The sequence below is a fragment of the Silurus aristotelis genome (assembly GCF_946808225.1).
Source record: "Silurus aristotelis genome assembly, chromosome: 8".
NCBI classification, from domain to species: domain Eukaryota; kingdom Metazoa; phylum Chordata; class Actinopteri; order Siluriformes; family Siluridae; genus Silurus; species Silurus aristotelis.
The window spans coordinates 29,840,633-29,865,292 of record NC_139581.1 but is presented as its reverse complement, the minus strand read 5'-3'; the positions used below and the strand labels follow the sequence as shown (position 1 = coordinate 29,865,292).

The 24,660-nt window shown below is 30.6% G+C and overlaps 2 protein-coding genes across 3 annotated transcripts in view; one reads left to right on the top strand and one right to left on the bottom strand.

The window, feature by feature from the left end:
- lsamp (limbic system associated membrane protein) overlaps window positions 1–11,468 on the top strand; it is a 530,554-nt gene extending 519,086 nt beyond the window's left edge. For both annotated transcript variants that reach the window (XM_083549134.1, XM_083549133.1), the window contains 4 exons: window positions 939–1,070; window positions 5,614–5,734; window positions 7,105–7,253; window positions 8,414–11,468. In XM_083549134.1, the coding sequence (XP_083405260.1) occupies window positions 939–1,070; window positions 5,614–5,734; window positions 7,105–7,253; window positions 8,414–8,523 (512 nt within the window). In that variant the 3' untranslated portion in view covers window positions 8,524–11,468. The remainder of the gene's footprint in view (window positions 1–938; window positions 1,071–5,613; window positions 5,735–7,104; window positions 7,254–8,413) is intronic.
- LOC310730257 (T-cell surface glycoprotein CD3 gamma chain) overlaps window positions 1–24,660 on the bottom strand; it is a 383,983-nt gene that overhangs the window by 264,504 nt on the left and 94,819 nt on the right. The window lies entirely within an intron of this gene.

Below are 24,660 nucleotides of genomic sequence, written 5' to 3'. Positions count from 1 at the left end.
TTTGAGGATGATTATTGATGATGATGATGGTGATGATGATACATGAGGATGATGATGGTGATAATGATGATGGTGATGTTTATGTGTGAGAATGATGGTGATAATGATGATGGTGGTGATGAAAGTAAGGATGATAATGGTGATAATAATAATGTGTAAGGATGATGATGGTGGTGGTGATGATATGTGAAGATGATGATAGTGGTGGTGATGATGTGTGAGGATGATGGTGATAATGATAATGTGTAAGGATGATGATGGTGGTGGTGATGATATGTGAGGATGATGATAGCTATGATGATGATGATGGTGGTGATGTGTGAAGATGATGATGTGTGAGGATGATGATGTGTGAGGATGATGATGGCGATAATAATGATGATGATGGTGATGATAATGTGTGAGGATGATGATGGTGGTGGTGATGATATGTGAGGATGATGATAGCTATGATGATGATGATGGTGGTGATGTGTGAAGATGATGATGTGTGAGGATGATGATGTGTGAGGATGATGATGGCGATAATAATGATGATGATGGTGATGATAATGTGTGAGGATGATGGCGATGATGGTGGTGATGATGATGTGTGAAGATGATGTGTGAGGATGATGATGTTTGAGGATGATTATTGATGATGATGGTGATGATGATACATGAGGATGATGATGTGATAATGATGATGGTGGTGATGTTTATGTGTGAGGATGATGATGGTTATAATGATGATGGTGGTGATGTGTAAAGATGATGGTGGTGATGATGTTTGAGAATGATGATTGATGATGATGGTGATAATGATGATACATGAGGATGATGATGTTGATAATGATGATGGTGGTGATGTTTATGTATGAGGATGATGATGGTGATAATAATGATGATGATGATGATGATGATGCAGCTGATAATGATTCTTTTCTATGCTTTGACAGCTGAGACCCTGGATGTGGGCGAGTATCTGGAAATTTCCGGCATCATGCGCACTCAGGCCGGCCGCTACGAGTGTAAGGCGAGTAACGACGTGGCTACACCCGATGTCAAGTACGTCAATGTGGTCGTCAACTGTAAGTACCTGAGTGTAGACATTTTACGCGTTCTTTTTCAAAAACATTTTATTGAAACTAACTGTATTAATCAACCAACTGATTGATTAACTGGAGACATTTACATTTTATGGAAAATATTTGCTTTAATATTTAAACTTAAACCCCTAAGCATCCTATCAGTAACCCAAAGCCTTAACCACTGAGCTACCACTTCCTAGTGTGTGTGTTATTACCCTGTGTGTGTGTGTGTGTGTGTGTGTGTGTGTGTGTGTGTGTGTGTGTGTGTGTGTGTGTGTGTGTGTGTGTGTGTGTGTGTGTGTGTGTGTGTGTGTGTGTGTGGGAGTTGGAGTTCACGGCAGCCATATTTGAAGTCTGTAAGGATTATTAGGAACTGGAATTCCCAGCTGGCCGTGATCTTCCACTAATTACAGTGTTATGATTGTAGCCAAACAAAGAGACTATAAAATAGCAAATAAAGTCATAAAAAAAAGAACATAATCATGATGTAATTTGCCAAAAAAAATTAAAACCAATCCCACTTGTAGTTTTGCTTTGCATGTAGAAACCAATCCTGCTTATACATTGGCAATGTGTACAGAAAAGTGATGCCAAAGAAAATCTCATCTCAGGAGGAATTGTGTTTGGGATGGAGAGACTAAATCACGCTCGTATCTGTGCTCAGCATGCAGAGTCTCATCTTATTAGAATAATCATGGACTCGATCGTCGATGCAAACTCGGTAAAATGTGAAGAGCACATGGTAATTGGACAGTGAATGAGTGGAAGAAAGTTCTGTAGAGACAATGGGACATTTTTGTCTCTACCAGAAGAACAGGAGAGAAGATGTGATCAGACTCCCTCACCCCCACAATTACACATGAGGGTGGAAGCTTAATGGTTTGGGGTTGTTTTGGAGAACTGAAGACTTGTTCCAGTTTCCGTCTGGACTGTTCCAGCAATTCCGTCTGGACTGCAGCTCATTGGAACCTACTTCACTCTACAATAAGACGACACCAATAAGACGTCATCTGGAGTGTTCTCTACTATGAAATGTCCTGCCCAGTCTCCACACCTACATCCTATTGAACTGCTCTGGGATGAACTGGATCATGAAGAAATCTCCAAGTAGAACATCTTTGGCAAGATTTACAAGAGGCACATCAAAGTACTGTATTTCAGCTGAATCTTTGGAGAAACTGTCCGGACGCTGAGAGTGTGTCACGCGGTTCTTCATGCTATGGGAGGAGTTTTTCAATGAGAATAAAGTGGAACATCTGGACATTTATAGATTTGCTCGCTCAAAGACAATCTTCATCGCGTCACATGACTTGTTGTATAGAAATAAAAGTCAAATGCAAGTGTCTCTCAAAAACCATAAAAGACTCGGTGTTTCCACAGTTTTCAGACACTGTACATAAATAAATAAATAAATAAATAAATACATTTGTAATAAAGTATTAGTACATTAGAGTAAAAATACACAACCACACTCTTGCTAATATGCTAATGGAGCATGTAAGCGAAAAAATTGGATTGAATATTTTTTATAAACCAACATAAAATTCCATTATTTATTTATTTATTTATTTATTTCATTTGTTATATTAATCCATTGCCAATATTATCTCCATAAATTAGCAATCAGCATGTTTTTGGGAATATTAAAAAAATGTCAAAGAAATAAAAAAAAAGCATCGAAGTCTCGTTTCGTCTCGTTCCTGCTGATATTTGCGCCAGACGTCAGGCCTGATATGAAATTCTGACCTTTACGTCTGCGCAGGTCGAGTCGTGTTTCATTTCGGCGCCCCCTCCGGCGCCGTCTCTTTAGCCCTGCTCCCGACTTCGGCTCATTCCTCAAGACTTTTCTTTCACGCCCAATTGGTGTCTAACAAAACACGCCTGAAAGCCTGTCCGTGCCAATCAATCCTACCTGCTGTTCAGGAGAAAAGAAGCATTTGTAGAGCAGTTCCACCGTGGGATTTTTATCGTTATTATACCCTTTTTTGGTCGAGCCGCCAGGTTTTGTCTTCTTTGCTATTTTTTTTTTTTATTCATTTACAACAAATGAAAGTAATTAGCTATAAAAGACTTGCTTATTATAATGTATAATTGTATACAGTATAAAACATTTTGATAGTAAACATACAGTGGCTGAGAAGCGCAAAAACAAAAACAAATGCAAAACCTAATTAACAAATTCAAAAACTTATTCAATTAACAAATCAAAAAACAAATGAACAAATCCAAAAACTAAAGAAATCAGAAAACTCAATAACAGTTCAGAAAAAAAACGGAAAAGTTCCGCTCACTGGATGAGACGTCTGTCATTCAAGATATAACGGAAGAAGGAAATTGTGCACCTTGTAACTGTTTCTTGTACGTGTGCAGTTCTGCGTGTATTTTAAACCATTTTTTTACACTTGTATTGCAATATTTTTTCCACTTTTACACACTCCTGTTGTACATCCTGTATATCTTGAATGACAAATGTCTCTTCTAATGAGCGGTAAGTATTTCATTCGCAAACTATACCTACCTTTTTCTCGGTTTGTCCAAATTGTCGTTGTGTTTAACAAATCAGAAAACAAATGAACAGATTAGAAATGTGGTCTTGACATTTGTTTTCTGATTTGTTCATTTGTTTTGCATTTCTCAGCCACTGTAATACCAGCATGGCACCAGTGCAGAAAAAAATAATAAAAACATCCACGCCTGTAAAAGCATCCTGAATTGTGTAATATAAGTAAGTTATTGATCTAGAAGTGTGTTTAGGGATGTTCATGAACAATATGGGGATGAAGAACGGCCCGAGGTGAAGCGAAGAGTTTTATAATGGTGTAAAGCCTCGCACCTAGCTGTCAATTATCACCTTTTTCAGCACCATGGTCACTTCCCGGAACTGACAAGTTACAGCTGTCATCGAGGAAAACTGACTGAATTAGATCTAGAACCGCACATTAGATCTAGAATCCTGCTGGTCTGACTCACACACAGAGATAAAGTAGTTCTATGATATTGTATTGGAGACCCAAACCTGTTCCGGCATGACAATGAACCCGGTGCACAAAGCCAACTCTAGCAAGATCTGCTTTACATTGGTTGGAGTGGAACATCTTGAACACCTTTGGGATTGTAGAAGAGCGATCGGCTCGGTCAGGTGGTGAAGGAAGAACAGTGGGGCGGCGACCGGTGTGACAGTCATTATTTAATTTCTTCACTTTCTCTTTCGCACGTCTCTCCGAGAGACCTCACTTCTCTTTGTGCTTCCCCACCGCTCAGTGCAACAGAGATTAGACTCATTCCCAACCGGTGTTCGATTCTTACCGCTTGTCTCCCATGGCCTCACTCTCCATTCACAAACCGGCGCTCTGCCACGCCCCCCGCTGCCACAAGGATGAATTGCCCAGTCATCTCAACTACATCAGAACCTGACTTTACTAACACCATCGAGGACAAATGAAATCTCACAAATCGCAACAAACAGAGTGAAAGTTACAAAAACAGGAAATGTAGACTAAATTGAGCATATTTAAAGATCACTTGGAGACCACTCTGTGTGAGGATCGTTCCACATCAACAGCTTAATAATCCATGAAGTTACTGAGCAACTCAAGTACTTTGAGGATGGATTTGGACCGGAATTAATATCAACAGTCTGCTACGATGTCGTTTGGCTGTAATAAATGGACACTTGGTGATGAGATGAGGATGGGTTCCCTCTTAAATCTGGTTCCTCTCAAGGTTTCTTTTTCATGCCATCTCAGGGGAGTTTTTCCTTCACCACAGTCACCTCCGGCTTGTTCATTATTAGGGACAAACATAACTGTAAGGAACAAACTTACAGACGCTAAACTTTTACAATGTTTTTCTCTTTAAAGCTGCTTAGAAACAATGTGCATTGTTAAAAGTGCTCTGCAAATAAAAATAAATAAAATAGACATACCAAAGCACATACCAATCTTATCCCGAGGCGTCCCAATACTTTTGTCACCCGGATTTCTTTAAAGCCGCTTCGTGATGACGTGTGCCGTTAGAAAGCTTTATATTAAAAAAAAGACTGTCATTACGTTGAATTTAGTAATATTAGGAATCCTTTCAGAAGCTCTGACAATGAGTCATACTGAGAGACAACAGAACCCTAGTGTGTGTGTGTGTGTGTGTGTGTGTGTGTGTGTGTGTGTGTGTGTGTGTGTTTGTGTGTGTTCACACTGAAAATATGACTCTGTTTAAAATGCAGCCGCGAAGTGTTTATTGGGAAAGTTTCCAGCCTCACCACTGAGGAGGATAAATAAAGTAATATAACACAAGGACCATAATCTATAACCGAGCCGAAGCCACGGTGTTTATTTACCATCTCTCAGGGTGTGACGTTGTGTAATATATTTTACAGCAATCCCCCCCCCCCCCCTTTCTCTCTCTCTCTCTCTCTCTCTCTCTCTCTCTCTCTCTTTCCCTCAGCTCTTCATCATCTCTTATTTCTGGGAAATGTAGCATTTTGTTTTGTATTGTGTAGAAGATGAAGTTGTTTGTTTTCTGCGTTTTTTTTCCTTCTTTCCTTCAGATCCGCCTTTTATTAAAATGGCTAAGAGCTCGGAGACGCCGGTGGGACGCTCGGGGGTTCTGCGGTGCGACGCGACGGCCGTGCCCAAACCGGAGTTTGAGTGGTACCGAGACGACAAGAAGTACGAGCTTTGTAGGATCTACGTCTTTTTACGCCGAGTGCAGAGACGCTGGCCCTTAGCGGAGAGGAACTGATACTGCTAGTCAATAACACTGAGATGCTAACAATGCTAGAAAATAACAAATCATTCAACACGTTTACTGAGCAAAGAAGTGGATAAATAAGTGAATTGAACAGAAGAGAGAAATCCTGCTAAACCCCTTAGTCTGTAGGCTTTAATTATACCATCGAATTGCTCTAAAATTACAGAAACTAACCCCACTGTTCAGTGTGGCTAGCATATCAAATCTAATCCCGCTAGTCAGTGTGCCTAGCATGTAAAAAAAAAATTATAATAATCCCGCTAGTCAGTGTGCTCAGGATGTTTAAACTAATCCCATTAGTACATGTGCCTTGCATGTAAAAACTAATCCCCTACTCCGTGTGCTAAAGATGTAAAACCTGATTCAGCTAGTCAATGTGCCTAGCATGTACAATCTGATCCTGCTAGTCAATGTGCCTAGCATGTACAAACTAAACCTGCTAGTCAATGTGCCTAGCATGTACAAACTGATCCTGCTAGTCAATGTGCCTAGCATGTACAAACTGATTCAGCTAGTCAATGTGCCTAGCATGTACAAACTAAACCTGCTAGTCAATGTGCCTAGCATGTACAATCTGATCCTGCTAGTCAATGTGCCTAGCATGTACAAACTAAACCTGCTAGTCAGTGTGCCTAGCATGTACAAACTGATTCAGCTAGTCAATGTGCCTAGCATGTACAATCTGATCCTGCTAGTCAATGTGCCTAGCATGTACAAACTGATCCTGCTGGTCAATGAATTGCATTTTCCTTTAACTTGAACAAGGAGACCCAAACCATGGGCTGGAAATGTGTGGAAGATAAACAAATATACACAAAATCTAGAGGAACATCTTCCCTGACTGGAGAGTTGTTGGTTATTAAGGAGAGGTTATTATGCGAGAAATGTGGAATGAGATGTTCCTAAAGAAGCACTGGAAATTTTTATGGTCAACAATTTGCCTATAAAGTATAAATCTCAGTAGTATGTTTGCATGCGGACTAATCCTGTAATCACAAATCTTTCCCCAGTGGACTAAATACATTTACCAGAGAAACCACACATGCTAATGAATACACTGTCAACACACACACATGCTTAGCATAGAGGAACCGTTAAAACTCCATCGAGTGCTGAAGAACAGCTCCCATCCTTCCGATCTGTAAACATGAAGCTTTTAATTACATGCATTTTCCTGTCTACGATCTTCACAAGTGCTTCTGTGCAGTGTAGTACTCGTTTATTTCATAATAAATCCCCCTCTTCCTCCATTATCTCTCCCTCACACTCTATCACTCTTTCTTTCCAGGCTGTCGAACATGCAGGGGATTAATATCCAAATCACTGGCACTCGCACTGAGCTCACTGTCGCCAACGTCACAGACGACGATTACGGAAACTACACCTGCGTCGCCACCAACCGGCTGGGCATACACAACGCTAGTGTGTTCCTCTACAGTGAGTACACACTTCACATGTGCACACATCCAAAGACAATTCTTGTGAAAATGAACCTTTTTTTTTTTTTTAATGTGAGTCAATCTGTTCCCCACACTTGATTGATCGACTTAAATGCCTGGATATTCATTGAATCAATATTCCATGGGTGCAGTTCACATCTTGATCACCAGGTGTCACCAGGTTCACACATTTTTACTGGGTCGCATTTTAGTTTGACAAAATCTCCAGGTGTCAGAAATAAAAAAAAAGGGACTTAGGATTATTATTATTATTATTATTATTATTATTATTATTATTATTATTGTTGTTTGTTTATTTTTTATTTTTGCATTAAATGCCGTTAAGTTCTCAGGATGCGTTTCTCACTTTGTCCAGCAGATGGCACACTGCCCCAATGCTTGGTGTGTCAATGTCCTCATTTTTTCATACATTTGAACACCTCGTTCAGTGGTTTTTCTTTTTCTTTTTTCAACATTAATTGTGAAGACACCCAAACGATGCAGGAACACGTATGGAAGTATTGTAGTCAACAAAAACGTGTTAAAGAACCCAGAATATTTGACATTTCGTCCAAAGTAGGATGCCAAGAGCGTGCAAAGCTTTCATCAACGCTAAATGGAGCTACTTTGGACGAAATGTAAAATATTCTGGGTTCTTTAACACGTTTTTGTTGACTACAATACTTCCTGTGGAGTATAACACCTCTGGGAACGCCACACATCTCCTGAGGATAGGAGATGTGTGGCGTTCCCAGAGGTGTTGAGAGAATGGTAGGAGTTTTTTACGCTGTGGAAGGGGGGTAGCTAAGATGTTGGACTTCTGATCAGAATGTTGTGAGTTTAAATCCCACCACCACCATGCTGCGAATGCTGGGCCCTTGAGCAAGGCCCTTAACCCTTAACTGATCAGTTGTATAAATGGGATAAATGTAAGTCACTCTGGATAAGGGCTTCTGCCTAATGAATTGATTTTGGACAATCTTAAAAATAAAACATATTCGGGATTGTTTATCTGACTACATCACTCCATACGTGTTCTTTGGATCCCTACACAACTAACTCTGCTCGAGATCATGAGAAAACAATAAAGAAAAAAGTTATCATCATTCAGGGTCTCACACTCCTCTTTGTTTTTTCTCTTTTCTCTCTGTGTTTGAGGACCTGGAACCGGAAGAGACATCAATGGCTCCGCCTCCGTGTGTCAGTCAGTGTGGCTCCTCCTCCTGCCCCTCCTCCTGCCCCTCCTCCTGCCTCTACTCAAGTGTTAATGCTCGGCGCTGCACTCCTTTACCACCACCACGCTCCTTATCCCTCTCTTCTTCATTCCTTTTCTCACTCTAACTCCCAACCCTCCCCCCCCTTTCTCTCTCTCTCTCTCTCTCTCTCTCTCTCTCTCTCTCTCTCCCTCCCTCTCTCTCTCACTCCGTCAGACTGTTTGCATTTCCATTCAGTATAAATCGTGCCTCCTTGCACACAAAAACTAGGTACACTTCCAATTAAGAAAAGTTGAACAGAACAGAACCGAAGGGGGTTGTCGTGTGCTTCAGTATTGAAATTTGTATTTAAAAAAAAAGAAAAGATAGCAGATAAAAGATTCCCAAACCTGAAAAAAAAAAAAATCAGGAAGACGTTCTTTCTTAAAAAAACTGTCATTATTTCCTCGTGTTTCCTCGTCGTTTTGTCACATTCTCAAACTTCAGCCGCAGCTGTGGAACGCGAACTACAAGGAACTCAACAAATCGTCTAAATGAACACACGGGTTGAAATCATCCGTACTCAAAAATTCCCCGTCTGGGACGTGTCGAACGCGTGAACGAACGTCCGGCGTTAGAAAAAAAAAGGAAGTGAAGCTACACCTAGGTGACTTAGCAACTAGCACTTAGCATCATTGTCTAAGAATGTAACGTTTTTTAAATCTTTGCTAAATACTATTATAAAAAAGCATCCGAACTTTCGTTTGGCCTAACTAGCTAGCACACACGTACACGTGAACGCCTGTCTGTAAAGCGCTAAAATATGAACCGTAAGCTAACGGTGAACAAAAAAAACCTGTCAGGAATCTTTTTGCGTACAAAAAGAATTATGCTAATAATTAAAGTTGACCTAAATGACAGTAAATGTAGTGGTAGTGATACCTCACTTCCTGTTAGCAAAAACCCCAAGCTAGTAAGGGCGCTTAGCTAGCCGCTGTGGAAATGAAGAGGATGAATTGAAATTGCTGTGTAAAAGAGCCACGATTAGCGGATAGCAACGCTAGGCGTCTAAGGTATCGTTTCATACCAAACGCTCCTAGAATTCCCACAGGGAAGAGTTCGGATTCAAAGGGAATCTCTTGTTGCACTACTTGAACAACAGAATCGGGGGGGAAAAGCGAAGGCGTGTGCAGAGAGATGATTATCATTTGCATTATTTGAATTTCTTTTGTCGTGACGCATCTTGAACGAGATCTCACCGTCCTGATCATTAAAGCCTTTTAACCTTTTTTGTTTTTTTCCCTCTCTTGGGGTGTGAAAACTTTCTCACACCTTTGTGTCCATCTGTTGAAAAATGTACCAACCTGCTAAACCTGTGTGTGACTTTTTTCTGGACTGAAATGTACGACACCAATGAATGCATTGCTTATTATTATTATTATTATTATTATTATTATTATTATTATTATTATTAATTCTTTCTTTTGTAGGTTTTTTTTTTTATTTTCCAAGATTTCGATTAACGTTGTATATATGTACTTGAATCCATTGTCCTTATATAAATATAAATATAAATATATTATAAAAAAAAAATTCATATTAATATATAGTACATCCATGTTTCTTAAATAGGCTAGCGGATCTGTCGAGGATTAACTTTTAGCGTCGCGTCTCAGAAGGAGCAGCACCCTGTAATAATAACAAATAAATTAGGAGACTATAAAAAAAATAAAAAAAAATAATAATAATAATTTGGGCGGGGGGAGGGGGGGTGCGAATGTAAACGATTGAACTTTCGGGGGTTTTTTTGTTTTGGTTTTTTTTATAAAAAGTTTCCAGGAAAGAAAAAAATGCGAATAGAATTTCTATCGCTCTCATTTCGCAGTGTTTTTGTTACCAAGGCAACGGTTTCTTTAAACACTTAAATGCACAAGTGTTGTGCGTCGTACTCACGACCCTGCGAATCTGTTATCGGAATCTTACAAAATTTCCATCGACTTGAACGTTGTTCGGCTTGAAGTCCCACCCCTTTCCTCTCAAAAGTTGTGATTGACAGCACCGTCAGCCAATAAGGAGCTGACCTGATTCGACACCTTTGTTTGGTAAATGTTGAAATGAACATGCCTCTGTCCCAAATGCTAGAATTCCTGAGTAGTTTCCAAGCTCCGAGTGCATTATCCCATTACCCATAATGCAGTACAAATGTCACGTCTGTTATACATGGTAATAAATTTAGCAACGTTATTTTTATTTATTTTCTCGAGGTTTTTTTTTAAGCACTAATTCACGACTTTAGCTACGAATAATAACGTTAGAACAGTTCTAGCATTCGGGATCGAGCGATAGAACTGTGTGTGTATGTGTGTGTGTGTGTGTGTGTGTGTGTGTGTGTGTGTGTGTGTGTGTGTGTGTGTTTAGGATTTGGAGTAGGCTAAGCTAATCACGAAGGGCTAGCGATTCCAGTTAGGCTACGGTTTTGTCCCTCCCCCGATAATACTCTGAGAGTCGCTTAATCCGGATCTTTTCCGCGCGTTCCGTAGTAAACTTCAACAGCAGCAGTGTGTATACGATCCACTAGGTCGAGCTAGAGAGCATCCTCTTCACGTCGCCTCGTGTCACACCGACACACACACACACACACACACACACACACACACACACACACACTCTTTCTCTGATTTCCTGGACACTTCCTTTTATTTTGGGTTTCTCTTCCTATCTGTGGACTCTACTCCCTCACCTCATGGCATTTTGTAACCGCTTCGTTTTTGTTCGGAAAAGTTGTTGCAATCAATTTCTTAAAAACATCCGACGTACTGTAAGAAGTACAGCTGAAACGTCCAGAAGCGAAATAAACTCATTTGAATTTGACCCCCGGTGCCATGAAACTGCTGACTTTTTCCTTTCGTTTGTTGTTTTGTTGCTTTGTTGGTGTGTTTGTGGTGGTGTGTGACTTATGGTGTGAATTCTTTTTATCCTATAAAAAGGTACAAATAAACTAACAGCTCAAACATTTCAAATGGTTCTTTTAGAGTCTACTGATTTTTTTTATTAATATTATGAATATTATTCAGAAGCGAAAAGTAACAAACGATATTTAAGTTACTGTAATTGAGTAGTTGATTTCTTTTGTGTGTATTTCTACTTTTTGAAGTAGGTTTTTTGAAATCTGTAATTTTATACTTAAGTATGTTTTGTTTGAAGGATTGCAGTTCACTACATTTGAAATCATATCCGGTTACTGAGTATAAAAAATAAATACAAATAATGCAAGAAGGAAAAAAATCAATAAATCGCACCCTGGAAACTACTGCATCGATTGATGGATGGAGAACAAACCCTAAACTCACAAGAAAGAAAGATGGAGACGGACGAGACGGACGGCAGCGATGCAGACCAGCCGAAAGCGAAATGCCTTTGAAACGAAAATTTACTTTTAATATTATAAATGTGCATAACTCACATGACACTTAAATCATGGACTGTAGTGGATTGTGTTGTTGTTGCTGCACTTTCGTGTGTGTGTGTGTGTGTCTCTTCAACTAAAATCAACTAGTTTGAGGTTTATATCCACTTGTCCTATTAAAAAAAAGTAAAAGTAAATTTACAATGAGCTACGTTTGACTTTTACTTGAGTAGATTTTTAGACTGCTCATTCTACTTGTACTTGAGTAAAATTTAATTGAATTAACAGTAACTTTTACTTGAATAGGATATTTTATTATTCTTTCCACCTCTGTTATTATTATTATTAACCATATTCATTTTTTCACTTATTAGTAAGTTAAATGTTATCCCATAAACAGTACCTGGGAAAAGTGTGGAGTCTTTTATGGTTTCTGAGACAAAATACAAATATAAGTAATAATAATAAAAAAAGATTTTAAATTTGGTTGTAAATTTGTACCCAGCAGTCTGTTATTTTGTCTAAACATGTATAATGTACAGTGTATTATAGTACAGTATAATGTAGTATAGTGTAGTACTGTATAGTATAGTGTAGTATAGTGTAGTACTGTTGTGTAGTACAGTATAGTATTGTATAGTGTAGTGCTGTATAGTGTAGTACAGTGTAGTATAGTGTAGTATAGTACTGTATAGTGTAGTACAGTGTAGTATAGTGTAGTACAGTACAGTGTAGTATAGTACTGTATAGTGTAGTACAGTGTAGTATAGTGTAGTACAGTACAGTGTAGTATAGTACTGTATAGTGTAGTACAGTGTTGTACAGTACAGTAGTATAGTACTGTATAGTGTAGTACAGTATAGTGTAATACAGTTCAGTGTAGTATAGTACAGTATAGAGTAGTATAGTAAAGTATAGTGTAGTACTGTATAGTGTAATACAGCTCAGTGTAGTATAGTACAGTATAGAGTAGTATAGTAAAGTATAGTGTAGTACTGTATAGTGTAATACAGCTCAGTGTAGTATAGTACAGTATAGAGTAGTATAGTAAAGTATAGTGTAGTACTGTATAGTGTAATACAGTTCAGTGTAGTATAGTACAGTATAGAGTGGTATAGTAAAGTATAGTGTAGTACTGTATAGTGTAATACAGCTCAGTGTAGTATAGTACAGTACAGTATAGAGTAGTATAGTTGAGTATAGTGTAGTTTAGTACATTATAGTATAGTACTGTATAGTGTGGTGCCATATAGTACAGTATTGTATAGTTTAGTACAGTATAATATAGTGTAGTGCTGTATAGCGTAGTACAGTATAGTGTAGTTCAGTATAGTATAGTACAGTATAGTTCAGTATAGTACAGTATGGTATAGTGTAGTATAGTATAGTGCAGTGTAGTACAGTATAGTGTTGTACAGTATAGTACAGTACTGTATAGTGTAGTGTAGTATAGTGTAGTGTAGTTCAGTATAGTATAGTACAGTAGAGTGTAGTTCAGTATAGTACAGTATTTTGTAGTATAGTATAGTACTGTATAGTGTATTACAGTATAGTACAGTACAGTATAGTGTAGTTTCAGTATAGTACAGTACAGTATAGTACAGTACAGTGTAGTACTGTATAGTATAGTACAGTATAGTGTAGTACGGTATAGTGTAGTACAGTACGGTATAGTGTAGTACAGTACGGTATAGTGTAGTACTGTATAGTGTCGTATAGTACAGTATAGTGTAGTTCAGTATAGTACAGTACAGCATATCGTTGTATGTTATATTGTAGTACATTGTAGCACGGTACTGTCCAATATTCTTAGGCGCTTGTGAAAAAATGCTGTAAACTAAGAATGCATTAAAAAAATAAACCTTTGAATAGTTTATAGTTTGTCATTAGTTTCCAAAATGGAAACTAAATGAACAAAAAATCCAAATTAAATCAATATTTGGTATGAGCACCCTTTACCTGCAAAACCGCATCAATTCTATCTACTAGCTACACCTGCACAATCAGTTTTTTAAAGGAACCCAGCAGGTAGGTTGTTAAAAACATCTTGCAGAACTAACCTCAGATCTTTGGTGGATGTTGGCTCCTCAAATCCTTCAGGCTCTTCATGTAATCCCAGACAGACTCGATGCTCTTAAGAGCAGGGTTTTATGAAGGCCATTACTTCCAGGACTCCTTATTCTTCTGAACATCTCCAACTCAGAAATGTTTACATAAAATCTTTACAGAAATGCAGCCCTGAACTTGCAGGAAAACTCCACCATTCTTCACTTGTGCCTGCAGACATTTATTATGATGTGAAACATCTTGCCTGCTACAAAGATTTCAGGTTTTGACTCGTCAGTCCAGAGCCCCTGCTGCCATTTGTCTGCCCCCAGTTCCTGTTTTTGTGCATATTTGAGTTGCTTAGCCTTGTTTCCATGTTGGAGGTTTGGCTTTTTGCCTGCATCTCTTCCAAAAAAGTCAGGCTTCTCCAGACAGTGAAACGGTGTATCTGGGTCCCAATGGTTTCCACCAGTTCTTTGTTGATGGCACTGCTGGACATCTGATGTTGAAGGAAGGTAAGAATGATGTATCTTTTAACCACTACATCTATGCTCCTCAATAGTGCCTGAACATTCAAAAGAGCCTGAAGAGCACATCTTGAATCTCCAGTCTGCTTTGAAATCTTGGCCTGGTAGAGACCTTGCTGATGCAGTAGAACTACCTTTTGTCTTGTTGCTGTGCTCAGTCTTGCCATGGTGTAGGACCTGTGACATGAAACTGTCTTCCACACCCTCACCTTAGTAGCAGTTTTTTGGCTGTTCCTCACCCAGTTTGAAGCTCCTACACAGCTGTTTCTATTTTACTTAATGACTCTGTTTCAACCTACAAATCAAACTGATAATCATTAGCACCTGACTCTGATCCCACAAAATCCCAGACTGTGTGCATGTGTAAGAATTGATGCTGGTTTGAAGTTAAAACTGGTCAAACCAAATATTGATTTGATTGAGATTTTTCATCTGTTTGCTTAGAAAATAATAAACAATCAGAATAATTTTTGAAAGCATTCTTACTTTACAGCATTTCTCCACACCTGCCTAAACGTTTGCATAAAATTGTACAGTACATCATAGTATAGTATAGTATAGTATAGTATAGTATAGTATAGTATAGTATAGTATAATACAATATATAGTATAATTTAATATAGTGTAGTATAGTATAATTTAGTATAGTGTTGTACAGTATAGTAATTTTTAGTGTAGTATAGTATAATATAGTGTAGTGTTTAGAATAGTATAATTTAATATAGTATGTTATAGTATAGCATAGTATCATTTAGTATAGTATAGTTTAATACAAAATAATGTAGTATAGTATAATTTAATATAGTGTAGTATAGTAATATTTAATATAGTATAGTGAGTATAGTACAGTATAGTATAGTATTATTTAATCGTGTAGTATAGTACAGTATAGTATAGAGTAGTATAGTATAATTTAATGATTTCTTCTAGTACAGTATATTATAATTTAATTGTGTATTATATTAGAGTACAGTACAGTATAATATAGTATTAATTAATAATTTAGTACAGTATAGTATAATTTAGTAGTGTTGTACAGTATAGTAATATTTTGTGTAGTATAGTATAATATAGTATAATGTAGTGTAGTTTAGAATAGTATATATTTATATAGTATGTTATAGTATAGCATAGTATCATTTAGTGTAGTATAGTGTAATACAATATAGTGGAGTATAGTATAGTACAGTATAGTATAATTTAATATAGTGTAGTATAGTAATATTTAGTGTAGTATATTATAATATAATCTTGTAGTATATTAGAGTACAGTATGGTATAGTATAGTATAATTTAATTATTTAGTATAGTACAGTATAGTATAGTATAATTAAATTTTTTAGTATAGTATAGTATAGTATAATTGAATTATTTAGTATAGTATAGTACAGTATAGTATAGTATAATATAATTATTAAGTATAGTAAAGTATAGTATAGTATAGTATAATTTAATTATTTAGTATAGTACAGTATAGTATAGTATAATTTAATTATTTAGTATAATACAGTATAGTATAGTAAAATTTAATTATTTAGTATAGTACAGTATAGTATAGTATAATTTAATTATTTAGTATAGTACAGTATAGTGTAGAATAATTTAATTATTTAGTATAGTATAGTATAGTGTAGTATAGTATAATTTAATTATTTAGTATAGTATAGTATAGTATAGTATAGTATAGTATAGTATAGTATAATTTAATTATTTAGTATAGTACAGTATAGTGTAGTATAATTTAATTATTTAGTATAGTATAGTATAGTATAGTATAGTATAGTATAGTATAGTATAGTATAATTTAATTATTTAGTATAGTATAGTATAATTTAATTATTTAGTATAGTATAGTATAGTATAGTATAATTTAATTATTTAGTATAGTACAGTATAGTGTAGTATAATTTAATTATTTAGTATAGTATAGTATAGTATAGTATAGTATAGTATAGTATAGTATAGTATAGTATAATTTAATTATTTAGTATAGTATAGTATAGTATAGTATAGTATAATTTAATTATTTAGTATAGTATAATTTAATTATTTAGTATAGTACAGTATAGTATAGTATAATTTAATTATTTAGTATAGTATAGTATAGTATAGTATAATTTAATTATTTAGTATACTACAGTAGAGTAGAGTATAATTTAATTATTTAGTATAGTATAGTATAATTTAATTATTTAGTATAGTACAGTATAGTGTAGTATAATTTAATTATTTAGTATAGTATAGTATAGTGTAGTATAGTATAATTTAGTTATTTAGTATAGTATAGTATAGTATAGTATAGTATAGTATAGTATAGTGTAGTATAGTATAATTTAATTATTTAGTATAGTACAGTATAGTGTAGTATAATTTAATTATTTAGTATAGTATAGTATAGTATAGTATAGTATAGTATAGTATAATTTAATTATTTAGTATAGTATAGTATAGTATAGTATAAATCAATTATTTAGTATAGTACAGTATAGTGTAGTATAATTTAATTATTTAGTATAGTATAGTATAGTATAATTTAATTATTTAGTATAGTATAGTATAGTATAGTATAATTTAATTATTTAGTATAGTATAGTATAGTATAGTATAGTATAATTTAATTATTTAGTATAGTACAGTATAGTGTAGTATAATTTAATTATTTAGTATAGTATAGTATAGTATAGTATAGTATAGTATAGTATAGTATAGTATAGTATAATTTAATTATTTAGTATAGTATAGTATAGTATAGTATAAATCAATTATTTAGTATAGTACAGTATAGTGTAGTATAATTTAATTATTTAGTATAGTATAGTATAGTATAGTATAGTATAGTATAGTACAATTTAATTATTTAGTATAGTATAGTATAGTATAGTATAAATCAATTATTTAGTATAGTACAGTATAGTGTAGTATAATTTAATTATTTAGTATAGTATAGTATAGTATAATTTAATTATTTAGTATAGTATAGTGTAGTATAGTATAATTTAATTATTTAGTATAGTATAGTATAGTATAGTATAATTTAATTATTTAGTATAGTACAGTATAGTGTAGTATAATTTTATTATTTAGTATAGTATAGTATAGTATAGTATAGTATAGTATAGTATAGTATAATTTAATTATTTAGTATAGTATAGTATAGTATAGTATAGTATAGTATAGTATAGTATAATTTAATTATTTAGTATAGTATAGTATAATTTAATTATTTAGTATAGTACAGTATAGTATAGTATAATTTAATTATTTAGTATAGTACAGTATAGTATAGTATAATTTAATTATTTAGTATAGTATAATTTAATTATTTAGTATAGTACAGTATAGTATAGTATAATTTAATTATTTAGTATAGTACAGTATAGTATAGTATAATTTAATTATTTAGTATAGTATAGAATAATTTAATTATTTAGTATAGTACAGTATAGTGTAGTATAATTTAATTATTTAGTATAGTATAGTATAGTGTAGTATAGTATAATTTAATTATTTAGTATAGTATAGTATAGTATAGTATAGTATAGTATAGTATAGTATAGTGTAGTGTAGTATAGTATAATTTAATTATTTAGTATAGTATAGTATAGTATAGTATAATTTAATTATTTAGTATAGTACAGTATAGTGTAGTATAATTTAATTATTTAGTATAGTACAGAATAGTATAGTATCATTTAATTATTTAGTATAGTATAGTATAATTTAATTATTTAGTATAGTACAGTATAGTATAGTATAATTTAATTATTTAGTATAGTATAGTATAATTTAATTATTTAGTATAGTACAGTATAGTGTAGTATAATTTAATTATTTAGTATAGTACAGTATAGTATAGTATAATTTAAATATTTAGTATAGTATAGTATAGTATAGTATAGTGTAGTATGGTATAATTTAATTATTTAGTATAGTATAGTATAGTATAGTATAGTATAGTGTAGTATAATTTAATTATTTAGTATAGTACAGTATAGTGTAGTATAATTTAATTATTTAGTATAGTATAGTATAGTATAGTATAGTATACTATACTATACTATACTATACTATACTATAGTATAGTATAATTTAATTATTTAGTATAGTATAGTATAGTATAATTTAATTATTTAGTATAGTACAGTATAGTATAGTATAATTTAATTATTTAGTATAGTATAGTATAATTTAATTATTTAGTATAGTACAGTATAGTATAGTATAATTTAATTATTTAGTATAGTATAGTATAGTATAGTATAGTATAATTGAATTATTTAGTATAGTATAGTATAATTTAATTATTTAGTATAGTACAGTATAGTATAGTATAATTGAATTATTTAGTATAGTATAGTATAATTAAATTATTTAGTATAGTACAGTATAGTGTAGTATAATTTAATTATTTAGTATAGTACAGTATAGTATAATTTAATTATTTAGTATAGTATAGTATAGTGTAGTATAGTATAATTTAATTATTTAGCATAGTATAGTATAGTATAGTATAATTTAATTATTTAGTATAGTACAGTATAGTGTAGTATAATTTAATTATTTAGTATAGTATAGTATAGTATAGTATAGTATAATTTAATTATTTAGTATAGTATAGTATAGTATAGTATAGTATAATTTAATTATTTAGTATAGTATAGTATAGTATAGTATAGTATAGTATAGTATAGTATAGTATAATTTAATTATTTAGTATAGTATAGTATAATTTAATTATTTAGTATAGTTCAGAATGCCGCAGCAAGAGTTCTTACTAGGTCAAGAAAATACGATCATATAACCCCAATCTTATCGTCCCTACATTGGCTTCCTGTTAAGTTTCAAATAGACTACAAACTACTGCTACTCACTTATAAAGCACTAAATGGTTTGGCTCCCATGTATCTATCCAGTCTTTTAACACGCTACAATCCGCCACGCTCCCTGAGATCTCAAAACTCTGGGCTTCTAGTAGTTCCTAGAATAGCAAAGTCCACTAAAGGTGGTAGAGCATTTTCACATTTAGCTCCTAAACTCTGGAATAGTCTTCCTGACAGTGTTCCGGGTTCAGATACACTCTCCCAGTTTAAGTGTAGATTAAAAACATATCTTTTTAGCAAAGCCTACACATAACACACATCACACACATCACATCATAACCTTGTGCTCCAGAATATATGATCACATGCACATTATCAACTTGTGCTGTTAATATCATGAACAGCAGCTACGCTAATTCCTCTCCACTGCTTCTCTTTCTCTCCCCATCCCGAGGCATCCTGAGGTTTGGCCAGCTCCAGTCACGTCCCACCTCGTGAAGATTATGGACCTATGGATGATCATGGAGAAGTAGATGCCGAGTGTTTAAAGGCCCTGGCATGGAGAAGCTGATGCTGGATCTATGATGATCACAAATTGTTCTGTATTGTTGAAAGATTTATGACCAAACTCTTGATGTCACCCATATGAGGATGGGTTCCCCTTTGAGTCTGGTTCCTCTCAAGGTTTCTTCCTCATATCATCTAAGGGAGTTTTTCCTTGCCACTGTTGCCACGGCTGCTCATCAGGGACAAATGCACACCATTCACCTTCACTGTTGTTTTCTGTAAAGCTGCTTTGAGACAATGTCTGTTGTGAAAAGCGCTATACAAATAAACTTGACTTGACTTGACTTGACTTGAGTACAGTATAGTATAGTATAATTTAATTATTTAGTATAGTATAGTATAGTATAATTTAATTATTTAGTATAGTACAGTATAGTATAGTATAATTTAATTATTTAGTATAGTACAGAATAGTATAGTATAATTTAAATATTTAGTATAGTATAGTATCATTTAATTATTTAGTATAGTACAGTATAGTATAGTATAATTTAATTATTTAGTATAGTATAGTATAATTTAATTATTTAGTATAGTACAGAATAGTATAGTATAATTTAATTATTTAGTATAGTACAGAATAGTATAGTATAATTTAATTATTTAGTATAGTATAGTATAATTTAATTATTTAGTATAGTACAGAATAGTATAGTATAATTTAATTATTTAGTATAGTATAGTATAATTTAATTATTTAGTATAGTACAGAATAGTATAGTATCATTTAATTATTTAGTATAGTATAGTATCATTTAATTATTTAGTATAGTACAGTATAGTATAGTATAATTTAATTATTTAGTATAGTACAGAATAGTATAGTATAATTTAATTATTTAGTATAGTATAGTATAATTTAATTATTTAGTATAGTACAGTATAGTATAATTTAATTATTTAGTACAGTATAGTATAGTATAATTTAATTATTTAGTATAGTACAGAATAGTATAGTATAATTTAATTATTTAGTATAGTACAGTATAGTATAGTATAATTTAATTATTTAGTATAGTATAGTATAATTTAATTATTTAGTATAGTACAGTATAGTATAGTATAATTTAATTATTTAGTATAGTACAGAATAGTATAGTATAATTAAATTATTTAGTATAGTATAGTATAATTTAATTATTTAGTATAGTACAGTATAGTATAGTATAATTTAATTATTTAGTACAGTATAGTATAGTATAATTTAATTATTTAGTATAGTACAGTATAGTATAGTATAATTTAATTATTTAGTATAGTACAGAATAGTATAGTATAATTTAATTATTTAGTATAGTATAGTATAATTTAATTATTTAGTATAGTATAGTATAGTATAGTATAATTTGATTATTTAGTATAGTACAGAATAGTATAGTATAATTTAATTATTTAGTATAGTACAGTATAGTATAGTATAATTTAATTATTTAGTATAGTATAGTATAATTTAATTATTTAGTATAGTACAGTATAGTATAGTATAATTTAATTATTTAGTATAGTACAGAATAGTATAGTATAATTTAATTATTTAGTATAGTATAGTATAATTTAATTATTTAGTATAGTACAGTATAGTATAGTATAATTCAATTATTTAGTATAGTATAGTATAATTTAATTATTTAGTATAGTACAGTATAGTATAGTATAATTTAATTATTTAGTATAGTATAGTATAATTTAATTATTTAGTATAGTACAGAATAGTATAGTATAATTTAATTATTTAGTATAGTACAGAATAGTATAGTATAATTTAATTATTTAGTATAGTACAGAATAGTATAGTATAATTTAATTATTTAGTATAGTATAATTTAATTATTTAGTATAGTACAGAATAGTATAGTATAATTTAATTATTTAGTATAGTACAGTATAGTATAGTATAATTTAATTATTTAGTATAGTATAGTATAATTTAATTATTTAGTATAGTACAGTATAGTATAGTATAATTTAATTATTTAGTATAGTACAGAATAGTATAGTATAGTTTAATTATTTAGTATAGTATAGTATAATTTAATTATTTAGTATAGTACAGTATAGTATAATTTAATTATTTAGTACGGTATAGTATAGTATAATTTAATTATTTAGTATAGTACAGAATAGTATAGTATAATTTCATTATTTAGTATAGTACAGAATAGTATAGTATAATTTAATTATTTAGTATAGTATAGTATAATTTAATTATTTAGTATAGTACAGAATAGTATAGTATAATTTAATTATTTAGTATAGTATAGTATAATTTAATTATTTAGTATAGTACAGAATAGTATAGTATAATTTAATTATTTAGTATAGTATAGTATAATTTAATTATTTAGTATAGTACAGTATAGTATAGTATAATTTAATTATTTAGTATAGTATAGTATAATTTAATTATTTAGTATAGTACAGAATAGTATAGTATAATTTAATTATTTAGTATAGTACAGAATAGTATAGTATAATTTAATTATTTAGTATAGTATAGTATAATTTAATTATTTAGTATAGTACAGAATAGTATAGTATAATTTAATTATTTAGTATAGTATAGTATAATTTAATTATTTAGTATAGTACAGAATAGTATAGTATAATTTAATTATTTAGTATAGTATAGTATAATTTAATTATTTAGTATAGTACAGTATAGTATAGTATAATTTAATTATTTAGTATAGTACAGAATAGTATAGTATAATTTAATTATTTAGTATAGTATAGTATAATTTAATTATTTAGTATAGTACAGTATAGTATAATTTAATTATTTAGTACAGTATAGTATAGTATAATTTAATTATTTAGTATAGTATAGTATAATTTAATTATTTAGTATAGTACAGTATAGTATAGTATAATTTAATTATTTAGTATAGTACAGAATAGTATAGTATAATTAAATTATTTAGTATAGTATAGTATAATTTAATTATTTAGTATAGTACAGTATAGTATAGTATAATTTAATTATTTAGTACAGTATAGTATAGTATAATTTAATTATTTAGTATAGTACAGTATAGTATAGTATAATTTAATTATTTAGTATAGTACAGAATAGTATAGTATAATTTAATTATTTAGTATAGTATAGTATAATTTAATTATTTAGTATAGTATAGTATAGTATAGTATAATTTGATTATTTAGTATAGTACAGAATAGTATAGTATAATTTAATTATTTAGTATAGTACAGTATAGTATAGTATAATTTAATTATTTAGTATAGTATAGTATAATTTAATTATTTAGTATAGTACAGTATAGTATAATTTAATTATTTAGTACAGTATAGTATAGTATAATTTAATTATTTAGTATAGTATAGTATAATTTAATTATTTAGTATAGTACAGTATAGTATAGTATAATTTAATTATTTAGTATAGTACAGAATAGTATAGTATAATTAAATTATTTAGTATAGTATAGTATAATTTAATTATTTAGTATAGTACAGTATAGTATAGTATAATTTAATTATTTAGTACAGTATAGTATAGTATAATTTAATTATTTAGTATAGTACAGTATAGTATAGTATAATTTAATTATTTAGTATAGTACAGAATAGTATAGTATAATTTAATTATTTAGTATAGTATAGTATAATTTAATTATTTAGTATAGTACAGAATAGTATAGTATAATTTAATTATTTAGTATAGTATAGTATAATTTAATTATTTAGTATAGTACAGTATAGTATAGTATAATTTAATTATTTAGTATAGTATAGTATAATTTAATTATTTAGTATAGTACAGAATAGTATAGTATAATTTAATTATTTAGTATAGTACAGAATAGTATAGTATAATTTAATTATTTAGTATAGTACAGAATAGTATAGTATAATTTAATTATTTAGTATAGTATAGTATAATTTAATTATTTAGTATAGTACAGAATAGTATAGTATAATTTAATTATTTAGTATAGTATAGTATAATTTAATTATTTAGTATAGTACAGTATAGTATAGTATAATTTAATTATTTAGTATAGTACAGAATAGTATAGTATAATTTAATTATTTAGTATAGTATAGTATAATTTAATTATTTAGTATAGTACAGTATAGTATAATTTAATTATTTAGTACAGTATAGTATAGTATAATTTAATTATTTAGTATAGTATAGTATAATTTAATTATTTAGTATAGTACAGTATAGTATAGTATAATTTAATTATTTAGTATAGTACAGAATAGTATAGTATAATTAAATTATTTAGTATAGTATAGTATAATTTAATTATTTAGTATAGTACAGTATAGTATAGTATAATTTAATTATTTAGTACAGTATAGTATAGTATAATTTAATTATTTAGTATAGTACAGTATAGTATAGTATAATTTAATTATTTAGTATAGTACAGAATAGTATAGTATAATTTAATTATTTAGTATAGTATAGTATAATTTAATTATTTAGTATAGTATAGTATAGTATAGTATAATTTGATTATTTAGTATAGTACAGAATAGTATAGTATAATTAAATTATTTAGTATAGTACAGTATAGTATAGTATAATTTAATTATTTAGTATAGTATAGTATAATTTAATTATTTAGTATAGTACAGTATAGTATAATTTAATTATTTAGTACAGTATAGTATAGTATAATTTAATTATTTAGTATAGTATAGTATAATTTAATTATTTAGTATAGTACAGTATAGTATAGTATAATTTAATTATTTAGTATAGTACAGAATAGTATAGTATAATTTCATTATTTAGTATAGTACAGAATAGTATAGTATAATTTAATTATTTAGTATAGTATAGTATAATTTAATTATTTAGTATAGTACAGAA